Source organism: Amblyomma americanum, chromosome 6 (assembly GCF_052857255.1).
Source record: "Amblyomma americanum isolate KBUSLIRL-KWMA chromosome 6, ASM5285725v1, whole genome shotgun sequence".
In the NCBI taxonomy this organism is placed as follows: domain Eukaryota; kingdom Metazoa; phylum Arthropoda; class Arachnida; order Ixodida; family Ixodidae; genus Amblyomma; species Amblyomma americanum.
The window spans coordinates 156,488,917-156,513,419 of record NC_135502.1 but is presented as its reverse complement, the minus strand read 5'-3'; the positions used below and the strand labels follow the sequence as shown (position 1 = coordinate 156,513,419).

Below are 24,503 nucleotides of genomic sequence, written 5' to 3'. Positions count from 1 at the left end.
GGAAGACATCAGCTTATTAAAGAAAAGACCACCGGCGACGTGTTTCTCTGTGGATGTTGAAGACACGCTCTACTCAAATCCTCAAGACTGCGCGATTTCTGCAGTGTAAGAGTGTATTGACAGCTACAGATCTACGAAGTTGGAGAATGAATGTAGGACGACCGTCAGCGGGTTCCTTGAACTGCTTCCGATGTATTCGAGATCCCTCTATGTGCAGTATGAAGGGAAAGTGTACGCGCAGCCAGGAGGCATACGCATTGACTCATGTCTATCTCCTGCCCTTTCGAACCTGTACATGAAAAATAGAGACCACATCATCAATCCAAAGCTCAATAGCAGAAATATCTTGCCATGCTTACGGTATGAATAAAATTTTTTTATTCTGCTTCAGTGCGAAAAAGCTGGCGTGGTTGACTCTGAAGTGATCGTCACGGTTTTTAAACCAATGGCTAATGGCCACCTTTTTACCTAGAAATTGCAAGAAAAAGCGATAATAAGACTCCTTGAACTATAAATACAAGAACCCCTCGTGCGACCATGCTGTTGGTGTCATATCAAAGGCTATAAAACAATATTCACAAATGATTCCAGCCAGTCCAACCTTCTCAAAAGAAACGTTGCCCACTCGTGGATGTTGGATAGTTTTATGAACCCCTGCGATAACAAAACGAATGAGAGTATGAGGCTACAGATCAGTCAGTTGGTCGATAGTGATATCATGATCGCGTGAGTGCAAGAGAAACTGCTAAAAACGGAGGTGCTGACAGAAACGGCCAAAATAGAACAGCTAGTTATACCATATTCACAAAAGTTGCTTTGGTGTTGGGGGTTTAACGTCCCAAAACAGCTATGAGGGACGCCTTAGTGAAGGGTTCCGGAACTGTCGACCAAATTGGGTTCTATAATGGGCACTGATATCGCACAGTACACGGGATTCTAATATTTCGTCTCCATCGATATTCCACCGCCGCAGCCAGGATCGAACCCTCGTCATAAGGGGAACAGCCGAGCACAATACTCACTCAGCCATCTTGGCGGCATATTCAAAAATGTCGCATAGATTGACGAAAATGGCAAAGAAACACTAAGTGAAGGTTTTAATTAGGGTACCAAAAAGCTGATAAGCCACTGCGCCAAATTAAATTAGAACGCAACAGTGAAAAGCGCAAGGAATGTGAGATCGCCGATAAGGAAGGATTCATACCGTGCCAGAAAAACATTATAAGTGAGATTACAATATCGGAAACAATATTTAGGGCAATCGGCGAGATGTGCTAGCACGAGGCTGCTTGAAGATAACAATGATTGCGGAAAAATTGCTCACCCTGAAAATCTAGCCCAGTATTGCAGCCGATTCGAACAGTTGCAAACCATTGCCTTGGTCGCGAATACAAGTTCTGACGCGCATCGCCGGAAAACGTGTGCAGGAAGGACAGCGTATATTTTTTTTGTGAAAAGAGCTGATTATTCAAGTATGCCCAAAAGTACCATGACCACTCCCATGTGTTTCAGTTTTGTCGGTTGAAGGCGATGTTCATGGGTTGCGGTCTGTTCTAGAAGATATTGCTGGAGCTAACGCATGTTTTTTACCGAACATAAAATGATCAAGGTTAAGGGAAAAAACAGGCAACAACGTAACAACACGAATTGTGATGCTTACTCGAAAGAGAAGGCGTGCAGTCCAATTATTAAAAAAATCCGTTTTTTATCACAAAAGAATTTCCGAGACTACCAGGGAATACAAACTCACCATAAAAGTTGCAAGCGTCGAATACTTCTCTAGGCTAAACGTAACGTGAAAGAAATCCCGAAATGTATTTCGATGCGTTTTTACAGGGTGCGGATATGAGTCGATAAGTATCAATGAATTAGTTCGTAATGACTAGGTCGACACTGAGGACGAAAGTAAAGCAACGTGCCTTAACAGCTACTTTTGTGTTGTTTGTTTAGCTAAATAATACTTACACTCTGTACCGCCTGTCAACAATGAGCCGAGGATGCTATCAGTAGAAATTAGCATAGGTGGTATTCAGCGACTTCTCGAAAACGTGGACGAGAGTAAAGCTATTGGACCTGATTGTATTTCGCCACATGTTCTTAAATGATGCTCCCTACCTTTTTTCTTTTATCTTTATTTGTTTCATAGCAAATCTTTAGAAAAATTGTTCTTTACTCGATGATTGTTAGAGTTCTCATGTTCCTCGTCAAAAAGGTCGTCCCAAAAATGATGCCTGAAATTATAGACATATATCATTAACGGCTTTAGCAAGCAAAATCTTATCCTACATACGCCAGTAATGAGGCATATAACAGAGAGTAAATTGTTAATTTAAGAACAGCTTGAGTTTCTCAAGGGTCTGTCTTGCACCACCAAGCTGAGTGAAATTGATCACGACTTGACATCTGGTGTCGATGAAGGGGGCTTAGCTATTGAGTTTTCTGATTTTCATAAAGCTTTTGATACAGTCTTACACTCGCTTCTCGTTCACAAGCTTCTATTCATTTGCATCCGCTGTTCTGTACTACAATGAAATCAAAGCTACATCCTTAATTAGCGTCAGTGCGTTGTATTAAATGAGAAAAATTTCCAGGAAGGTAAGTGTTGCATAAGCCGTTCCGCAAGGGTCAGTGTTGGGACCTCTTTTGGTATATTTTTTTATTTATTATTGCTACCTTCGGGGCCATACATATTTTAGAGGGCAGTTATTATAAATCATAGAAAAGGAAAAAACACTAAGACTTTACATACAAGCATTATTTTCCCGGTTATACAATTCAGGAAAAGAAGTAACGATAAGTATTCTGAGCGCTAGATAAGAAAACAAACAAAGGTAAAAGGCGTAGGCAAAGCTAATGGAGAACAATAAGTACATTTGTTGTGAGCATTAGTATACAATGTTAGCTAAGCTGTTATGGAGGCGCAGGTTGTCTCGATTGCTGGCTGTCGATACGCAAATGTGGTTCTGCTCATGTACGGGGAACGAACGGCAGTGAACAAGCTTTTGTTTCGTGTGAAATTATCCCGGCTTTGTGAGGGTGATCTAGCCGTGGAGAGACGAGAGACGGAGGAGATATGATTTCATCCTGTAGATTCGGACAGCTGTAAAAAATTTTACAAATAAACACAACCGTGAAAAGTGTTGACGGGAGGCTAAAGATTGAAGTTTAAGCGTGTTTTTCATGGAGATGACATTTTTAGTAGGAATAAAGTTAAATAAGATGAAATGGGCAGCGTTATTTTGCACGAGATTAAGCGCATAAATAAATTTGTGTACTTGGGGTTCCAAATTATAGATGCGTACTCTTGTTTGTAGTTTGCTATGGACAAGGGTTTTATATAACATGATTTTTATGGAGATGATGCGTTTCTCAGAAGGAAATGCATCATCTGCGCGGTTGTATTCCCCGCGACTAAGCTGTGTACCAAAAAATTGCCTCTGACCACGAGGTTTCATGTTTTCAAACAGATTTAATACGAATTCAGACCTGGTACACTATTCGAAAGATGAATTTAAAAGACAAGAAGTGGTTACTTGTCTGTTTTACCAGAAAGAAAAAAACATTGAATCCCTGTACAACGTTACTTACGCTATATTTCGTAAAGAAGCTACATATAAGTATTTAGACGTAACACTGTCATCTTATTGCTCATGAATGTACATATTGACGACTTGGTGCGCAGAACTAGTATGCCACCGAATTTCATGCAAACAAATTTCCATGTCAGCTTAAAAACTTCTGCCTATACGAGCTGCGTAAGATCTATTTTGGAGTATGCCTTTGTGGTTTGACACTATTCGAAAAAATTCAAAACTATGCAGGTAGGTTTGTCTTGCGACGATTCAGAAGGAAGTAGAGTTTAAAAACCATGAAAGAGCAACTAGAATGGCAACTACTTGTCGCCCGCAGAACAAAAACTAATGCTTAGACTGTGACATACAATAAAGCGGAATTAACAAATACCACTCAAAGGCCCACACTATGTTTACAGGCGCATTGACCACTGTCTTAAAATTCGCGAATATCAAGTGAATACTGGCACCTCTGAAAATTTCTTCGTTGTTGAAACAATGCATGAGTGGAATCGGTTAACATACACATAAGTGTGTTGTGTGAATGAAGCTGTATTTTCTTCTATCTTGTAACCATCCAGCTCTAAAGCCTTCGGGAGCTGCAGGGTAAAGTTTGAATTATTCTTGAATTATTAATATTATGAATTATTATTGAAGTCTGAAGTATTAAGAATGATTCCACTGGCCTGAAACTGTACGCAAGCAGAAGGAACAAATTGAAAGGGAAATTGTGGAAGCTTTCGTGATCGAAACAGTGGACACAGGAACGTGTGTAAGTATGCCACCTGTCGCGCTGACGAAAAGAAATTGATGTAATAGAAGTGCAGATGCGGGGTCATCGCCAAGGTCACGTACAGGAATGCAGGAAGCGTTTGTGGTTGCTTGGTTGTCTAGTCTAGGTGTATACATTCGCCTCTCTTATGAGAAATCAACAATTGTAAATTGGCGCTGGTTACCTGTGTCGTTAGTAATTCTGTATACTTTTGTTTCTATTGAGCGCATGTTTCCAATACGATCAAACAACTGGACCACGTGTGAGAATTGTTTGCAGTGTAAACCTAGTATACACAAGATGCCACACGTAGCTTGATAAATTTCAAATGGTTGTTTTTTCGTCTCTATTCTAACAATTAATCAGCATAAAACATATTACACTATTAATTTCTTATTACTGAACTTCATAAATGAAGGAAATCAGTAAGTAGAAACACTGCTCTGTGCGTTCCTCAGGGTTATTCTTACGTTTGCCATAGCAAACCGCTTAATTCCAAACTATTTTCTTCTGGATAGCTTAACGAGCTAAAATAATGCAGGATTGCACTTAAGTATGCTTAAGAGCGGAAATGTGCAGGCCCTTCCCTGTCCTCTCTTTCTTTCTTCATTTTTTGTTTCCCATTTTTTATGCTTGTTTTTGTTTTTTAATGTATTTTATTTCCTTATTTTTTATCTTTCTGAATATTTATGTCACTTTTCTTCCTTCTTTTTTATTTCAATACATTTATGTTGCTTAAAAATTGTTGCTTAATGAACTTTGGCCATTTTATGTTATTTACCATGCAACTTATGGTTGATAGTTTCTGCGGACAACTTCCCTCCACAAACTTTCGTCTACAACTTCCGTCCACGCCACTTATGAGCCAAGGAAGGCTTACGCCTTAATAAGTTCAGGCAGTCTTGAAGTGACGGTAGCATATGTTTTTCGTGCACCTTCTGCCTTCGCCATTAATAACCGTTCCACGCGACGCTCTTTAATTCAAAGCGTATTAGTCCACTGCTATTGACCAGGGTGGTATTCGTGAGCACTTTCTAATATAGCGTGCGCGTTACACGAATTCTACGAAAGCGAATAATCAGCCGCTGTTAACGTAGTTTAGTTGGTAGAGCACCGTGCGCGAAATTCGAGGTGATGAATTGGGATCGCATCGGCGACGTGATTGTTTTTCCTTTAACTTTTATTCAATTTTCGCCCAACCTAAAAGAATTGCACCATGTAGTTACCATTAAGACCAGAACTTAAAGAATAGTAAGTAGAGAGATACTCCTTTTGCTTTTTTTGTTTTCTATTGGTTTTTACGACTTGTTTACAAACTTACAAAACTTTTACGCTGTGACTTCTTGGTGGACTACAAAACTGATTGGCTAGAACGAGCAGTAAAGACAACCAAGGAACCCAATAATCACACTGCTTGTGTTTCTTAGTGTCCCGAAAAACGTTTGATCTAACTTCTGTGCCCTGTCACCCGAAATGATCCGCGGTCCTTCAAACCCGAAATATTTAGTGCTTTATTTATAATTATTCAACGATCTACTCTGAAGAGCGTGGACAATTTTCCATCTTCTTTATTGCTGGTGCTTTAAGATTAGGCAACCAAGAAAATGACTAGCATAATATTATTATTCCACTTGCCACACAATGTAATCTCTTGCATTGATCTTTTTGGTCGGGAGTGCAGAAATTACCTCATTTAATTCGTTGTCAATGATAGTAGATTGTTGTGTTGTGTTGCGTTTTATGACACACAGGCAAGTAAGGCGGTCATGTGCCAAGCCCGAAAGTATATGAGAAATTTTCTGGGTAATTTTAAAGAAATTAGGAAAATTGCCGGTGCTTTAGATTGCCTAAATTGCTAGAATTACTTTCTGATGACGAAGGAAAGATTTCAGAAACTGGTGCTAATAAAATTATTAAGCGGGGTCGGGTAACCTCAGTGGCCATCCTTGCCCGGCACGTATCTCGAGGCTCGAAACCAATCAAATAACGACCTCAGACATTTTCTCAGGAATGAGGAATGGCTTAGGCATATCAGGCGAAGCACTGGGTGATTATTTACATTTCTTGAAGCAAACCTCAAGTTAAAGAACTAAAAACAGAAGTCATCTCAGTAATTGCAATATCACCCAAGAGCAGAGCAGGGTCAAAAGGAATGCATTCATTATAAAATGTAGACCGCTTTGACCTTAGCTTTTCCAGTTCAGAGCACGAAATTAAAATGTGTTTTGCTTTATCTTCATCTCCACGTGTGGAAACTGGTTTTTCTTTTTTCGTTAGCAGAAAGTTGTGAGTAATGTGCGTGTGGCCGATATGGAGAGCGCAGATAGTTTTTTGAAACGTTTCTGGTGGGAATGCCTATAACTGGCTTTACGAAGTGCAGTTTGTTATTTAATGCATTGTTGTAAGCGGATTTTCATTTTTCATTGCGTTAAGGCGTATTAAGAGTAGCAAACATTAAAGGGTAGATTTACTTTCATAATTTGCTGGTCACGATAGATAGCATCACACAAATCTGATTTTTCGTCACCTTTTACGCCGACATAACTTGTTTCAAAGCAGTTTTATGTTTTATCCTTGAGTTATGGCGGTTATTATGCTGTGTGTGATGCCGCCAAGCAGCGGAGTCATTGCATTTCTTGAGTTAACGGCTGTGAGCGCATTAAGAGAATCTGTGTAAATAACACTAGTTGCGAGGCTCTCATTTACTATTTTTTCTACGGCTACATGGATGGCGTAACAATCGGCCGCGACGACGGATGCGCACATTGGAAGTATCACTATTTTATTCCAATTCCCCTGTTCCACTGCGTTTCCGATGTAAGCACCTGCTTTTGAACCCTCGAAATTAACAGCTGTGAAAGTACTGTATTTTTCCTCGACTATAAGAAACTCCTGTATTACGCCTTGCGAAATTTGTATAGTGTGGAACTGTGTAAGAGACAAATCGCATATTGCAGAAAAATGGTACCTTGGAGGGAGTGGATCTCGCCATCGAGAAATGTTTGGCAATGTGCTAGTACGCCGACGTTTTGGCACAACTCCTCAAACCGCAAGAGCATTGGCCGGGTAGCTTGCGTTTTGTTGCTAAAGTGTGTTCTAGACGGGCACTTTGCAGCGACAGGGTAACAGGTGATTCTGCATTGAACAGATTTTTAGAATGTTCGAGCATGTTAGCGCGGCTCTTCTGCCTGTAAGTGAGGTTTCGTTGGTTTCTACGTACAGAATGTTTATGGGTGACATCCTGTGTGCAGCAGTAGGAAGACGTAACCTTGAATTATGTATTGGATCCAGTTGGTTCAGCTACGATAAATAAGTGATAAATTTGTAAAAGACATCTCCTCTCAGAACCCCAGTGTTTTCTTGAGAGTGCTTTAATATATTCAGTGCTCGAAAACCTTTCTTTTCGAGGGAGTTTATGTGTGGCGGGAAAGTGTGCCTTTGTCAAGCGTTATTCCTAAAAAATTTAGGCTCATATTTTACTGGTAGTGTCAATTCATTCAGATATAGAGTATAATCAGTGTGCAGCCCTCTTCTAAGCGAGAACAGAACTGCTACTAACTTTTGTGTGGTAAACATGAAACTATTTTTATCTGTCCTTGTCGTTGTCTTGTTTACTGTAAGCTGTAATTGTCTCTCGCATGTTGTGACGCCTGAGGATGTGCAGGCTATTTGAAGATCATCAACGTGGACTGAATATATGATGGACTGTGGGATTATTTTCGTTACGGAATTCATTTTTATAAAACAGGTGTCGAGCTTAATATACATCCCAGAGGTACTTCATTTTCCGGAGTGAGTTCCTCGAGAGGATGGAGCCTTCTCGTTCCTCGAGAGGGTAGAAAGGAAGTAATTAAGGCAGTTCAACATCCTACCACGGGTACCTAGGCACCCTAGGTCGAGGAAGATCCCAAACCACCAGGTTGTATCCCATGCTTTCTTCATATTCACGAAGACTGCAACAGAGTGCTGTTTGTGTATAAAAGCTTCTCGGATAGTATTTTCGAGGCGCCCTAAATCGTCGTTTCTTGAACATGCCTTTTTAAAACCGCATTAATGGATATCAAGAAGTTCGCAGCATTCAAGGACAAATGTTAGTCTTTAATTCAGGTCAATTTCAAATGATTTGGCGAGACAGCTTGTAAGGGCCATTGGTCTAGAGCTACTAGGCGAAGGCGGTGGTTTTCCAGGTTTTACGTAAGACACTATCACGTCTGTTTTCTATGCCTTACGTATTTTTCATTCTAGTAATGTTTTGTTAACGAAATTCCACAGTGCTCTAGAGGCACTGTTAAATGATGAGAAAGCATTTCATTGTGTATATAATCGGCTCATGGAGCAGTTTTTTCTCACCTAAGAATAATATTTATTTCCTAGAGAGGAATTAAATTGTTGTATTGTCCTTCCCACCTCCACTTATGGAAAGTCTTTGACTTCGGCTATATTTTTGTTTTAAAAAAGACTGCGTAAACTGCGATACACAGGAAAATGCAGCGAAATGTTACCCCAAACCGTTTTCCTGTTCCCATATGCTTGCTTGTGTGTCAAGTGTTGTCCGAAGAGGACTTGTGAACGATGAGAAGTTTACGTTCATTTCTCAAACCTACCTCCACATTTTTTTAGATGGGGCTTGACCGTTTATAGATAAAAGATCTCTGCCAACAGGCTTTCTCGTCACTGCGACGGACGCACCGAGCTTTAGCTCTCGCATTTTTAAAATTTACGAAACTCTAGTGTTGATCGCTTGTAATATTTACCCCAAGCTCTCTTTTGTTTCCTTTTTACTTCCCTTCGTTCTGTTGTGGACCACACTTACTGGTTTTTCAGAACCACTCCTGAAGCCTGTGGAATAGCTAAGTGTGCAGCAGTTGCGACACAATTTGTGGACTTTCGTTTATCTGATCGACGCAGAGATTTTATAAATCTATTTTTTTGTATCATAGCTCTCGCTGTAAAAAGATGCCAATCTACAAAATGAAGCTTTCAACGTCTCGCTTATGTTCGGCTGATTTCCGGTGGAGAGGTTAAAGTTATTAATATACAGGGAGGTGATAACTGCCTTATGGGATGATGGGAGCTATTCTCGTAATAATGCTCAAAGTGCTAGAAGCAGTAGTCGCTATCAAGCATCATCGTGTCAGTCCTAGCAGTCAGCGCTGAGAGCCCCAACGGCGGTGCGGTAAGTCACAACCACGGCGGATTCGGGATAGAGTGGACAAACACGAGTATTCTAATCGGATGAGCGTTTATTGCTCCCGACAAATACAAGCAGCAGCAACTAAAACAGCCGCCGCAACGATGGAGTGTTCCGCTCACATACAAGGGTGAACCTTAAAAAGGCGCGAACACACACAAAATAGCGGAGGAGGAAGGTACCGCTCTCCTCGCGTGGCTCCTCGTTCACGGCCCGCGGCGGTTAAGTCAAACGCAGTGGTCGTACGATAACGGCAGCGTTCTCCGTGTCCGTGGCAGATCTGCATCCGTGCGTGTGCACAGCTCCCGCCAGCAGACGACCCAGCCTCGGGAGAAACGCCCCTTCTCCCGGGCTGCGCAGAGGAGGCGGAGGCCAGCGTCAGTGCCCTCACTCGCAAACCTCCCGAACGGCTCCAGAATATTGCGTGATAATTACGCGCTGCCATTACTATGGGACAGGGGATTCGAGTGTATCCCCACATCCCCCCGTACTTAATCCTACCATTCGGTCGAGAAGCGACTTCGTTCTACGAGGGGTGTACCGAGTCAGGCGGGCGAAACGGTGGTTAATTTTAAACCATTTAGGTAAAGTTTCAGGTCGAGACCACCGGTGGCACCGTCGAAAGCCGTAGACGCCAGTACAGGGAGCAAGTGCAGACGACCTTCATGGACAACCGTGGAGTCAATCAAGTATTGAATGGGATCGATGACCGCAGGCCCCGCTTCGATGGCCAAATCGGCCAGGGCAGCTTTCAAGGGACACGCGAGCGGCAGGCAGGCCCGGGCAATTACGCACCGTGTTGTCCCTTTGCATAGCGTACAGCAGGCCTCCACTCAGCTGGTTGCTGCGCTCGCTCTTGGCTCGGCCTCTTTTCCTTTTGGCAGGGGTGGCAAAGTCGCGTCGATTCATTTTTCCGCGGCCACCAAGAGCTTGCGAGGCGGGCCCAGCGGGGTACCAAGCTGCTCTCGTGGGCGAAGCCGCTGCCACGGGGACCGGAAAAGCCAAGGCGGCTCCTCTGCTGCTGTTTTCGCCGGCGCTGGTTTCCCCGAATTCTCGCTCGCTCGTCCCGCTGTCAACAGGAAGCAGTTTTTCGGCATGGTTGTTCGGCAATCAAAGCGGGCTCTTGGTTATGAAGTGCAGCCGGTTTCCCAAACGGCCTCGTTCTGGATGTCCGAAGCAGCAACGTTCGTCTGAGCGTCCGCAAGCTCTCCCACGGGCTCCCTGCGAAGGCTCCCCTGCGGCTCCAAGGCCGTCTTTTCTTTCTAGTCACTTTCCCATTTTACATTTCTTAGTTTACGTTAATCTAACCCCGCTCGGTCATTTTGTAAGAGAAAGCGCGTGCTCGCTCGGGAAGCCACACTGCGAATTATGAAAGGGGTCTTCAGTCCATATTAAGCCTGAGAAATTAGTCCCAGTGCGTTGGCCAGAGTTCTGCCATGGGCGCAAGTTGTACCGAGCCGCTGGGATTTGTTGTCGAGCCTTGCCTCTCGGTGTGGCTGCCTGCTGTCGCCTGAGAGCATTCTCCACAGGCCACTCATTCCCTATGTGAAAGTAAGGTATGAGGTCACGAACAGGAACTGGTCCGCCGGTCGGCCTTAGCGTCAAGTCCGCCATCCTGTAGACGAATAAGAAAAGTTTCTCCCTAACTGCATACAGACCCGTTTATTTCGGCGCCAGAGAAGCAGCGAATTTCTTACTGGCGTCACTGAGCACGTGATTGCGCCTCAACAGCAAGACACCCAGGTTGTAGTGATTTCCCGGTGAGAGCGACCATACTACGCTTTCTGCTGGGCCCGAGCAGTGCTCAGACTCTGGCGGGCTTTGGGTAAAAGCCCCGTCATCCTCGCGCGCAACCCGGTCGCGTGGTTGGCGCATGCCGTCGAAGCAATTGGGGTGGTGCTGCGAACCTGGAGAGTAAGTTCTATTGGGTTCGTCAGCGCCCTGTCAAGGTTGAGAGCAGCAGGTGTACGCAGTCGAGCGGTTCACGGTCGACCAGAGAGCAAACCATATTTCGGGGAGACAGTTGTACCAGTCTCTTTGCGTCTCCCCAAATGCAATAAGCATTTGCTTAGTGTTGCGTTTCACACGTTCCATTGGATTCGCCTGTGCGTGGTACGTGGTTGTTTGCCCGTGCTTAATGCCAAGGGCAACAACGAGTCCACGACGAGTTTTGCAGTTTTGTACGATGCATTGTCCGTTATAAACTGCCCGGAGTAGCCGAAAGGTGTGAACACCTCGAACAGCTTAACCATGATTACGCGTGCCGTCAGCTTTCGAAGTGTGAATAGTTCCACCGATTTGCTGAACTGGCATGTAAGAACGCGCAGAACTGATTACAACAGGTTGCCAAGGACCCTGGCTATTGATCGGCTGCATGAGGCACGGTAGGCGTCCAACACCCGGCTTGACCCTTTCACACACGTCGCATGCGCCGGCGTAGCGAATCGCATCCCACTTAATGCCAGGACAGGTAGCAACGCGGCACAGCTTGAGGTAAGTCTTAGGGCCTCTTGCATGCCCATCGATGCGTGTGTCATGAAAGCAGCGTAAACGTGCTCCTCTCTACGTGCGTGGAATCACCACGTTGAAGGACTAGTGTGTAACCTTCCCGGAGGGGATATATCCATCGCGCTCACAGCATTACCAGCTGTGTTAGACCGCCCCGCACAGACACCAATACCAGTGGCCGCCAGCTCCAAGATCCGTCAAACAATTTTCGACAAAATGGATACTACCGATTTGCCTTCAATAGCTCCTTTTTGTTGAAAACGCTCACCACTGAACTGACGAAGTCCAAGTGGTTCACGCTTTCGCTTTGGGAAGGTGAGTTGTCCCTTCCTTCGGGGCGATGGGTGAGCTTCGTGGCAGTCGCGCTGCTCCGCCTGTCGGGCACGGTGGAGTGGGTACTGGTATTACTTCCCAGGCCGTCAACGGGCGCGCGCTAAAGTGCGTCCGCCACCACGTCGTTCTTACCCCTCCTTGTAGCGCACGGTAAACTCATAACGCTGAAGGATTAGCGCCGATCGCGCTAGGCGTCCGCTCCGCTCGCCTAGGCGCCTCAGCCATTCGTAAGTGCCATGGGATCAGTCTCAGTCCCGAAGGCGACTTCGTCGACGTAATAGTCTAACTTCCGCAGAGCGATGATAATTACGAGACATTCTTTTTCTGTCAAGGAATGGTTTCTCTCTGCGGGCGTTAATGAGCGGCTGGCGAACGCCACCGACCTCAGGCGACCTTCGTGCTCTTGAAGCAGTTCTACTCCCAAGCCCAGGTCACAAGCAACCGTGTAGATCACAAATTCCCTTTTCAGGTCAGGCAGCCTCTGCTCTGTGGTTTCCGCGAGCGCGCAAGTGAGATGACGTAGAGCCACCTCTTGCTTGGGTCCCCAATGCCACTTCACACCTTTCCACAACAACGTCCTTAAAGGGGCTGCGAAACACTGCTTGAACTCATGCCGGTTACACTTCAGATACAATCTTTATGTCACACAGGAGCTGACTCAAAAATAATTATGAGAATCGATGCATAGGAGCCGGATGTAATGGATGAAGAAATTTCAGAATACAAGCAAAGAAAATGCTGCCCTCAACTCGATTATCGCGCAGCTTCCCGTTCCCATTTCCCTCTCCCAATGACGACACTTGGGGGGACCAATCAAAACAGCCCATCTGAGCACGTCGCTGAAGTTTGCACTTCATGGTTGCCTGTTCTCAGTAACTCGTTCATGTTAAGGTTGGCTGCGTCGTTTCCATGGTTAGAATGTCGTTTATATGTTTCCAACAATCACCTGAACGCACAGCTAGCCCAGGGCTGCTTCGACGTCACGTCAACCATGCAGAAGGGAAGATTGAACAATGGCCTTTCCTGATTTATCCGAGATCGTTCGCAAGATATTGTGACGGAGTAACGACCTGCGCGTTGTTCCCTATGGGGCTACGCCGAGAAACGAAGACGTGATCCAAGCTAGCCCGCCAATAACCACTCTGCGCGGCGTTGACGCCGCCGTTCATCCAGCTACTCCGCCGCCGCACGATGACCCTCCACAAGCTGACAATGTGCACTGCTAAATGTGGAACGATTGTTTTCTTTTTCTATCCGTCCTTCCTTGGCACCAAAACGAACGGTTGTGCAAAGCAGTGGCTTGATCAGATCGATTCTGCGAAGCCGTTCTCAATATGTATGCGTGCCTAGCGAACTTCGGACAATGTACGATGTACGCGGATGGACAGAGATAGCGCTTGAAAAATTATTGCGTCGTGGCCATTGTCACACTCCGAAACGTACCGGCGGAGCCACTGTTATGAAATTACGTTCATTTCTAACCTAGAAAGAGAAAATGTGTGGAGAAAAACACAACACTCTGAACATAAACAAAATGCTAATGCATGCAGGTGTACATGCGGCCAGTGTCAAGCTATCCTAATGGCAGCGGAGCGGCTGTACTGCCGAGATCTCGCGCAGTGCGTATCCCGGTTGGACGGCTGCCTCTTCGAGGATGAGTATTTTTTCATCCTCTGTTTGGACACACAGATGCTGAAAGTCGCATACGGCGATCTTATTGAGAGGGGCCATGAGCCCGACATGGATATCAACAAGTAGGTATTTCCCGAGCTGCATTATCTTTGAAAGGCGCCAGCGCTAGATTGCGGGTCTAATGTATTCCACATTTTTTTCGTAATGAGGCCTCGTAACAGAGAAAGTATGGCACTACTGCATTTGCTTCAAAAGTGAGGGCTGTGCATCAGAAGCAGCCTGAACAGGTTTTCACATTATATGGGGCTTGATCACAGGCCCAGGGACTCTTGAATAGAGGGGGGGGGGGTTGCCTTTCCCCTCCAACATTTTTCCACAAAAGGCACGCCTATAGATCTCTGACATAACCTTCAAATTTAAGCAGCTATGAATGTAAAGCAGAGTGCGCTGAGCTTGTTGCCTTCTTAGCAAGCCTTAAAAAGTCTAATTTCAGTAACGTAAATTTCTTTGCCCCAAAAATATTGTTGACTGAGAGCTGTTTATGAGCATGATTACTAGCATTGAAAGAGTATGGAAAAACTTTTAATACAGTGAATCACTACTCATGTGTACCTCTCTGTAAATATAAAGTTACTAATTTCAAATTTTATATGGATAAGAAATACTCTTTTGAACAGTGAGGTAGAAATATATGAACAAAAAATAAAAAATGAATAAACATTTAAATTAAGCATGGAATTAATAAAAACAACTTAAAAACTTGGAACACTTGCCCCCACTCGAAAAAGTTCCAGAGTGCCTGCACTACCTTTATAACATTTATAGCATTATTATGCGTCTTCAGTTACCCGCCGCTGACTGCTCAGCGCGAGCAGCAAGCTGAACAGTTCACATGCAAATATTGGCATCTTCTGCAACTTCCTCAGTCTTCTATTTGTGAATGCCAAAGCAGACAGTATGCCATTGCTTTCACTGATGCAGTTTGTTCATTTAAAATTATTGCATAAGTTCAGGTGCAAAGCATCATCAATGGTGTATATTGAATGATTAGCCGCATCAGAAACGAATTGCATTCTGGTAGGAATAAAACTGAAAATTGCAGATTTTTTAGAGAACATCTCTGATAGAGCAGAAGGAAATTTAACCCTCCCTGGAGATTCACTGCATAATTTTTGTCTGGTGCTAAATTTCTACTTCATGACTGTAGTGTGTTTTAAGAATGCCACTTGTACTTTTGACCCAATTTTTAAAAAGATCATAATGAAAAACATCGTCCATTTTAGGGCTCTTTAAAACGGTTATCCGTGCAAAGAAGTGAATGAATACAAGCACGTTCCGGAGCCACACCAGAAATTATGCGTAATGTAATGGCGACCATCTTAAAAACTCTATTCTGCATTCGTATCGCATGCCTGGCTTCAAGTGGTTGTGCTTGACGTATTGCAACAGGTTCTAAGTATAGCCTCTAGCCGTTTTCGGCACATTATAACCCAGCAGCGACTAACGCAGTCGCGAAACAGGTTGCGTACTCTTTTGTGCACTCTGTAACTGTAACGTCCAGAAAGAAATTCCACCCATAGGCAGCTATGGAGACAATTTACAGTGATACATTTCTGTCAATGGAGTGTATGCGAGACATTATAGTCAAACGAATATGCACTAGATCTGAGTAAGTCTAGATATCACAGTATGACAGAGGTCTTTGCTCTTTTCTTTCCAGATGATATCGTTACGTGGCGTACCGCCAGTTCACGCGATGGATATGGGGGCGGCTTGGTATTGGGCATCGCGAAGTCATCCCTTCCTGTTCTGTGTCGATGATAAGAAAAATGTTCCCATCAGGATCGTACACAGACTTCAAACCCCCGAAACTATAAAGGGCCAAAATAAAAATATGTTAATTTCCATAAAATTTGTGCGATCAACGATCGAGCTTCATTAGTTATACTGTGAATAACCTGCACCCCAACATTGCTACATGTGGTACTCTAAGCCACGAAGCAAGCAGTATTCCAGACACTGACATAACATAAAAGAAAACATAGATGTGTAACTTTGCTTTCGTTCAAGGCCCATCGTTATAGGGTTTGCACTTTTCAAAATTGTGAGGCCAAATATGAGTCCCCTGCTTTTCAGCGTAGTGAGAAGCCAGTCTCTCTTGCACCAGCAATGTACTTTGGGAAGCCTCTTTTTGTGCCCCTCCCACTTCGGGAACCCATTTCTGTGTGTGCTTCACGGCCCTGCCAAAAATAATATAGTTCTGACAGCAAGGTAAAAGTTCCTCCGGCATTGCACTACTTTTTTCTTTAGCATGAGCAACTGTTCAATGTCAATAGCATACCAAGAAATACAAAAGGTCTGTATTCCTGATGTGTTTCATGCACAACCCCTAATCCTTGCTGCAGAGCCTACTGAAGCTAAAAACACCCGATTCAAGGTAGCAAGGCAAAGCAACTCTTAGTTGCAATGGCGATGCCTAAGAATGACTCCAGCATGATAAGGCTACACAGCGCATGCCTGAAGCGCACCCGATTTCTACTGCTGTGGGAGCACAGGTAAAGTACACAATAAGGTATTGCTGTGAAGCCACTACTCGACAACCTGCCAGCATGCCAAATCTTAGTGCAACACATGCAGCAACATCAGGCATCTAGCAGAAGTAGTTCACTGAACCAAGGCCACTGAGAGTGATGAACATTGCAAGCAAGCAGAATAAGCAAAAACAGACGAAGCAACCTGTAAACAGTGTTAGGAACAGTGTCACTAGGTGGTTACGGCTGTAACAAAGAGCGCGGAAAGGGCTTCTAAAAAGAATCTGTTTACTGGGCAGACCTGCGCTGTCGTGGCGCAGGGTTTCACTCGAACACGGTCTCCGTCGGGTAGCGTGTCCGAGCCTTCGGGTTGAGGAAAAATGGAACTTGGAAGTTGGGAAAACATAAACAAACGGGTTTACTGGCGCATTTAAGAAACTTAGTTACATAATTTAGAAAAAGAGCAAACAGTCACAAACTAAAAGCTCACAGCGCAGAGCGACTAAAGGAGCCTTGTCGTCAAGGCCCAGAGCAATCGTTCCAGCTTAGGGTGCTTGCTAAATACACTAAGGCTCTGCCCCTTTCACCACACGAGGCACAAATCAGAAGAGCCACAGCACATGTCACGCGGAGCTCCGTGGGAATGATCGAGGAGGATACCGAGGCTACTTAGCCCAAAACTAACCAGGCACTTCTCAGTCACGGTTAATTTCGGGAAGGCGCCTTTGCCCGCTTCCTTTCGCCTTCTGCATTGTGGGTCACGTCTCGCGGCGAACCCGACGTAGTGGACGCCATCTCCTTCCCCCCCCCTCTCCTGAAGAGCGTGGGAAAGAATCCGCAGGTAGTTTCGCAGAGACATCTTTTTTTTCTTTTTCATGGGGTCAACGAGGGGTCAAACGACGTGTCCCCAGCAAGGATGTAACAGCTTCATCTCCCTCCAGACGAGGCTCGACGGGTAGCAGTCGCCGCTGCTTTCCGAAGAGAAGACTTAATTGCTAGCAGATGAACTAACACTTCTCCGTCGCTCGCAACAATGACTTCTTAGACGTTGAACAGATTCTTTTGAGGCTGCTCTGAAACTTCAACCACATGCCCAAGCAAGCACTCAACTCTGCTCCAAGGAAACTAGTTCAAAAGAAGGATTACTACAATCTGGTTACTATAGCTGTTGGAGAAAAGCCCACACTAAAAAAACTCTCAGGACCCACATATGCCGAGAAAACAAAACATACTACTACACACATTCAGGCACATAAACGGACAAAAATAAAAGCTTAAGTAGCAATTTTGGATACCTGAAGAGCATGCGGGACCGCTTAGGAAGAACGGCTAAGTGCGTCCGCGTTTCAATTCAATTTGCCCTTCTTGTACTTATGTCGAACTCATACTGCTGCACAATCAAGCTCCACCTCAGAATGCGATTGCTCTTTGATGTCAAGGTTTGCAGCAAGGAAAGGGGACAATGGTCCATTTTTACAATGAATTTTGCGCCTCCGAGATAGCATTGTAGTTTCCAGATAGCCCAAACCACGACCGGCTTTATTACTTAGCGACCTGCTCACCAGCACCGCCTCCATAGCCCCCGATTTTTTACTGCTTGTTTAGTTCATTCTTAGTTCGCGCGACCGCCGCTGCTCTCCGTGGCGCCACAACTTACCCCCACGCCGAATGCGGGCTGGCGTATCGGTAGCAGTCAAGTAGCAGTCGCGGCTTCTTCGCTGTCTTTCTGGGCGCGTGTGCGCATCGTATTTCCAGCTATTCTGCTTGCTGCCAGCATACGTGTTAAGAATTTAATTACATCTGACAGCCTTTAGCTTTCGTAGGCGCTGAAAATCATCGCCCGCGATGGTGTATTGCTGCGTTCCGCTCTGCAAATCAAGCGGGCGCACAGCAAAGGGAATTACATTCCACGAGTTTCCTGTGACTGAACTGCGGACCCAGTGGCTCAAAAGGATTTCTCGCCAAGCAGAAGGTAAGCAGTGGGAACCATTTATATCTTTACGTGGCTGTGACGACAGAAAAATACACCCGCAACGTTGACGCTTCACACGGAATGCGTCATAGTCAGCGGGCCTCTTTTGTGCTATAAATGTTCACCCCACTACTACCTTTGTTTGCTCTCCTGTCATTTTTGCTTTGGTATTCTCAACTGCAAAACTCCATACTGCATACAGTGCGCACTCCGCGTCGTCAGGGTTTCAGTCGATGCTCTCTTTTTGTGCTTTCTTTACAATCGACGGAAATTTGCAGGACCTGGCAAAGCGCTATGGACTCCGAGCGACCGCAGTAAAGTTTGCAGCCTGCACTTTAAAGAAGGCGACTTCAGAGAAGGCCTGAAGATAAGGAAGCTGAAGCCAGACGCTGTGCCGTCGGTTTTTCCCCAATACCCGACGTACCTGCAGCAGTGGGCTAAAAAGGAGAGGCGTCTTTTAAAGCGTAAACCTGCAAAACCGGCTTCGCCCACAGGGAGAGATGCCAAGGCAGCGAGGCAAGTGCGATTTTTAACTATAAATTATCTTCATCAAGAAATTTAGCTCAATTCAGTGGCTTTTAAAAATCCTGTAGACAAAAATAATTTTCCTTTGTGTTCTTCCAATAATTACATTCTACGTAAATAAAACCTCAGTATAATGTCCATGTTTCAGGTTGGATGCAAATATGACTGATGGCTCTGTAGCTGAGATCTCGGTCACTATGGCAGAGGTTCCAGCACCCTCTGTAATACCAACAGCCACTACCACTATGGTGCAAGCAGCTGACAGCCATGAACTGGAAGTAATTCCTCAAGGACTCTCTCTGGATGCATTAGTGGCATCTACAAAAGGCACCTCACTTGAGTCTGTGCAACAGTCCTCACCTGATGTTTCCCCTGAGCCCACTTTCAGCACAAAAGTGACCACAATGGTGCACGGAGTGCAAACAAGATTGACGTTTCCACGCATGAATAAACTTTTAAAGCAAGTCAACACGTTGAAGCGCAAATGCCGGAGACTCATTAAAAAGCGGGATGAGCTGCAGGCTGAAATTTCTGTGCTTAGACAGCAGACTAAAAGGACAGAAACAGCTATGAAGAAGTCCAACTTCACAATTCTTCAGGTACGTAAGGTGTTGAGAACTAACTTGAGTACTCAGGTTAATCTGCATGTATTATTTAACGAATATCATTCTTTTCTAGGAAAAGGTGCAGGAAGATGACGCAAAGGCTCTTTTCCTGCAAGAACAGCTTTCATTTTTGAGCAACCCGAAGGGTCGGTGGCGGGAGGAAACCATCCGCAATTGTGTCGTATGGCACGCCAAGTCCCCATCTGCATACAATCTGCTTCGAGAAACTGGGGTTCTGTCATTGCCAAGCCGCTCGACACTGAAGAGACATATTGGTGCATGCACTGGAGAAGTGGTGTCGTCACTAATAAAGCAACGTCTACACATGGAGGCAAAACTACACTCTGAGCAGGTGAAATATTTCTTCTTTATATCAAAAGGATCCTGTCACATTTGGATATTGACATGACATTTGTAGGCACGCCTTGGCTCCCTGGTGATGGACGAAATGTCGCTCAAGCAAACTACCTCCTACCAAAAGCAGTCCGATGTTGTGCATGGCTTTGTTGACCTGGGAGGCGCAGAAGTAGACTTCGGGCTTCACGACCAACTGGCAACTCATCTCTTGTGCTTTGTGTTCGTAGGACTCTCTACCCACTACAGGTAATTAATATTCCACCTGGGTTAGCAGTTCTTTAGCTAATCCAAGACAGAAATGTGGCTTGAATCTCATTTCCAAATGCAACTATTGTTTTCCTCTAGGCTCCCAGTAGGGTACTACTTCACAAAGGCCTTGTCAGGAGAGCAACTTCAGCTTCTTGCCTTAAAGGTAATGCAGTGTGTGGAAGAATCGGGGTTCAAAGTTGTACGCCTTGTTGGAGATAACCACAAGTCCAACACCAAGTTCTTCTCGAACCTGTCGGGTGGCCCCATACAACCTGTTGTTGAGTAAGTAATGCTAGTTCAAAAAGGTGCATGCCTTCATTGTAAGAATGTCATTTAGAACTTCTACCACAGCTAGGCTAATTTCTGCGAATGTAATTTTTTTCAGGCACCCTCTGGATTCAGATCGTGAACTTTTCCTGTCTTTTGACTATTGCCACATAATCAAAAACATCAGATCCCAGTTCCTTGAAGTGAAGAGACTACTCAGAAGAAATGGAAAATTCATCCTTCCAGACTTCTTAAAGTATAAAGATGGCATTTCTGCTTTAGCTATTCAAGCTTGACTAATGTTTCTCCTTGTTACAGACTGCTGTACGAGATTCAGGAAAAGCAGGGTGCCTTCAAATTGGTGAGGTGCCTGACCAAGAAGCACCTGTGGCCGACAAATTTCGAAAAAATGAATGTGAACAGGGCTGTTCAGGTTTTTTCGCCACAGGTAAAGTATGCAAGCATATAGTTTGTTGGCTGTGCAAAAGATGCACGCTTCAAATGTAAAGGATCAGTTTCTGGGTTACCGCACGCACTGAATAACATTTTTCCTCCTGGACTTCGGAGCATTAAGCAGGGTGATTAGCTATATTAGAATAATGATCATCATTGACTCTTATCCTCGTTTAGGTCACCACAGTCCTGCGGTTTTTACAGCAGCATGGACAGAGCCTTGGAGCTCCTGGCTTCGAGGACTGCCTGCCAACAGTAGAATTCATGGAATTTGTGCACAAATGGTTTGTGCTGCATAATATTAAGAGCACCACTCTCCACTGGACAAGCAGAGATGCCTTGAGGATGCCGTTTTACTCTGCAGAAGACGAGAGGTGTGTCTTAGTTTTGGCAGTGTTTATGCTGGCCGTATTTTGCTAATTTATGGTTTTCGAGGTTTAACATCCTAAGGCGACACAAGCTATGAGGGACGCCGTAGTGGAGGGCTGCAGATAATTTGAAACGTCAGAGGTTTAGCACATGTTGACGTGGCACAATACACAGGCCTCTAGCATTTTGCCTACATCAAGAAGCAAACGCCATGACCGGGATCATACCAACCTCTTTTGGGTCAGCAGCCGAGAACCATGACCACTCAGCCATCGACGTATTTTACAGTTGAAAGCATGAATTTGTAGAGTATTAAAGTTTCGGCTTCTAGTGTGGAGCTAATGGAAAGCAAGTTTTCTTTATTAACAGCTACTGAAGAGGTCTTTGCTGCTTTTCTTGTGACTTGCGCTAATTTACTACTCTGCAAACCTTTCTTTTTCAGACTTTCATGGCTAGAAAATGACTTTCTGAAGTACTTCATGGAATGGAAAGAAGGCATATCATATAAGATGGAATTCCTGTCTGATGAGACATATGAGGCACTGAGAGTGACCAGCATGTCGACAGTGCTATGCACAAGGTTCCTTTTGAAGTCCGGTTTTCATTTTGTGCTCACAGCTAAGTTTTCGAGTGACGATGTAGAGTCACTGTTTTCGACTATCAGACAACTGAATGGTTGCAATGACCAAACTGACGCCTACGCAGCCTTATCATCTCTGCAGAAAATCTTGGTGACTGGAATCATCCACACTTCATCCAGTGCCAATGCTGGGAGTGTGGTGGGCTCCCTGGGGAAGTCGTCTAAACTGTTTCCCATTCCTGTGAAGGCCACTTCCGACAGTGCTGTCAAGAAGCTTCTGCTCCCACATCTCGGTGCACTGGAGCGCTATCCAAGTATGCCGGGACAACCCTTTAATAATTTGGGCTTTGTAGGCTAAATGTACATGCGGCTTCTAAATTCAAAGTGAGAAGCTAGAAGGCCTGGTGCCATTTCTATCATCCTCAGAAAAGTACAGATATTAATTTAAACGGAGTTCAGATGCTGCCACAACATGACATTTAGGGCCTGAACGAGGGGATCAACGGCTGAGGCTTCGACCAAGAGGAAGGGACAGCGTTCATTCGGCACTTGGCTGCGTCTGAACTGTGACCTCCGAAAAATGTTGCTGCCTAAACAGCTCAGTCATATAGCCATTGACAAATTATCTGTTTGCATAAAATTGGGACCTATTACCAATATTTGGGCACTGTGCTTGCAAAACATTTATTTAGGACTGAAATGCTGCCAATAGCATTTTTCAGAGTAAGTGTCATTAAGTTCCAATTTGCCTTCATTCTTTCAGGTGCCCCTCAACGAAGCCTTCGAGCCAGCACACTGGCAATGATTGCTGGCTTCTTGGTCAGAGCCGTGCAGGACTGCATTGCATGTGAGGGCTGTCTGATTAATTTGCGGGCACCAGCATCTCAGTCTACTACTACTGCCATCATAGCAGGCATGGACCGGGGAGGGCTGTCGTACCCTACCTTGGCTTTCGTAGGGTTCGTCAGCCGCCTGGAAGGTGCTGCATCAAGTGTGGCTCCTGTGCTTGTTAGGGGGCCAAGGCCGCTTAAGAAGTTTGCAGACCTTGTGCTCCCATCACTTGCGAAAAATACGCTGTTTGTGTGCTCGAAGGACACCACAGGGCCTCACAGAATGGCCTTGCTAAAGCTGATTGTCCACAAGTTTATGAGGCCATTTTTGTCCAATTTTGCCTCTGATCTCACTGAAGTGCACGCCAAACGAAAACTGATCAGTGCCAAACCGAAATCACGGAAGGTCCTAAAAGTGTAAGAATAAAGTTCTGGCCACGACCGGCTATTGTGTCTGCCAAACAAGTTTGGTTTTATTCATTTTTCATGTAGAGTGCGTCTTGAAATGATTAACAATCGGGTGAACGCTCCTGAAAACAAGAAGTGTACATATCGCGCTTTTGATCGTTAATTGGCGGAAAGTAGCGCGGCTTCGCCCTGGGATGCTGCTAAGTACAGAGCAGAAGGAATTGTGTTGAAACTGCGCAGCTGTGCGCGCAAAAAAAAAAAAATGCCGCTCTAGTAGCACCATCCTGAGCTTATTTTAACTGCAGAACTGCTGCTCTGAGAAAAAAAATATATTACCAGTATCAGCCTCTAGTCGGGTACAGCTTTTTGTGGCTATGAAGGGGAAGCTACGAGCGCGAGACGCCGGCTTCTGCGCCTTTCTCGCGCGCTCATGAGCCAAAGACGCCGGCGTGTTCGCTGACAGCTTGCGCTCGTAACTACCACTGTATACAGAAAGCTGGCCACGATTATTGCATCTGATGAGTATTGACACGCCTTTGCGGTGCGTGCTTAAAAAACGATGCGGTTTTACTCGGCCTACCGGCCACACGACAGCAGAAGCGTACGGCGGGCGCTGCCCAAATGAGGGTAACTTGTGGCGCCACCTGTTGTGGCGCGCCGTCCCTCCTGAAGAGTCACGTGATATTTACGTGGACACGCGCCGCCGTAGGAGCCGGCGTAGTGAGCAGGTCGCTAGTAATAAAGCCGGTCGTGGCCCAAACAATGCAAGCGCACTCTTTTTCGACGCGTAGTATGCCGTCTCTCAATAGCTGAGTTTTCGGCTCAGGTAGAGAACGGGATGTTTGTTGCCGTAATCATCCTTCTGGCAGAGAACGGCACCTAGCCGTCACACTGGACCGTGAATTCTCGGTCGCAATACGGAGCTCGCAAAACCGGGCGGCTAATCAGTACCGCCTTCAGGTTTAATAAGGACGCTTGCCTCTTTTCGTCCTAAACTACATTTGTCGGCTCTCTCCTGCGGAGAGCACCGGTCTGGGGCTAGTGATTGTAATATCCCGCAAGCTCTAAGAGTGCCCTAATGTCAGTCTTTCTTCTTGGCCGCGGGAAGTCTGCTACCGCCAATATTTTAACCTCACTGGGTTTCCTGAAACCTTGGCCTACGTTGTGGCCCAAATAGTCGACGGTTGCCCTCGTAAGGCAACACTTCTCGGCCTTTACAGTGAGCCCAGCGTGACGCAAATGGCTCAGTACTGCTCTCAGATGCAATAAATGATCCGCCCATCAATCTGAGAAGACAGCGTTGTCGTCCAAGTAGGGCACCGCAAATGCTTCAAAGCTCTTTAAGGGCT

The 24,503-nt window shown here is 45.2% G+C and overlaps 1 protein-coding gene across 1 annotated transcript; it reads left to right on the top strand.

Annotated features, from left to right (window-relative positions):
* Positions 1-18,119: 18,119 nt before the first annotated feature.
* Positions 18,120-23,897, top strand: LOC144094136 (uncharacterized). Its single transcript, XM_077628059.1, has 11 exons — positions 18,120-18,511; positions 18,790-19,027; positions 19,185-19,635; positions 19,715-19,993; positions 20,060-20,244; positions 20,344-20,529; positions 20,633-20,770; positions 20,833-20,962; positions 21,145-21,341; positions 21,779-22,230; positions 22,680-23,897. Exons 1-11 carry the CDS (start codon positions 18,385-18,387, stop codon positions 23,165-23,167), a joined length of 2,871 nt encoding a protein of 956 aa, XP_077484185.1. The 5' UTR covers positions 18,120-18,384; the 3' UTR covers positions 23,168-23,897.
* The last annotated feature ends 606 nt before the right edge of the window (positions 23,898-24,503 follow it).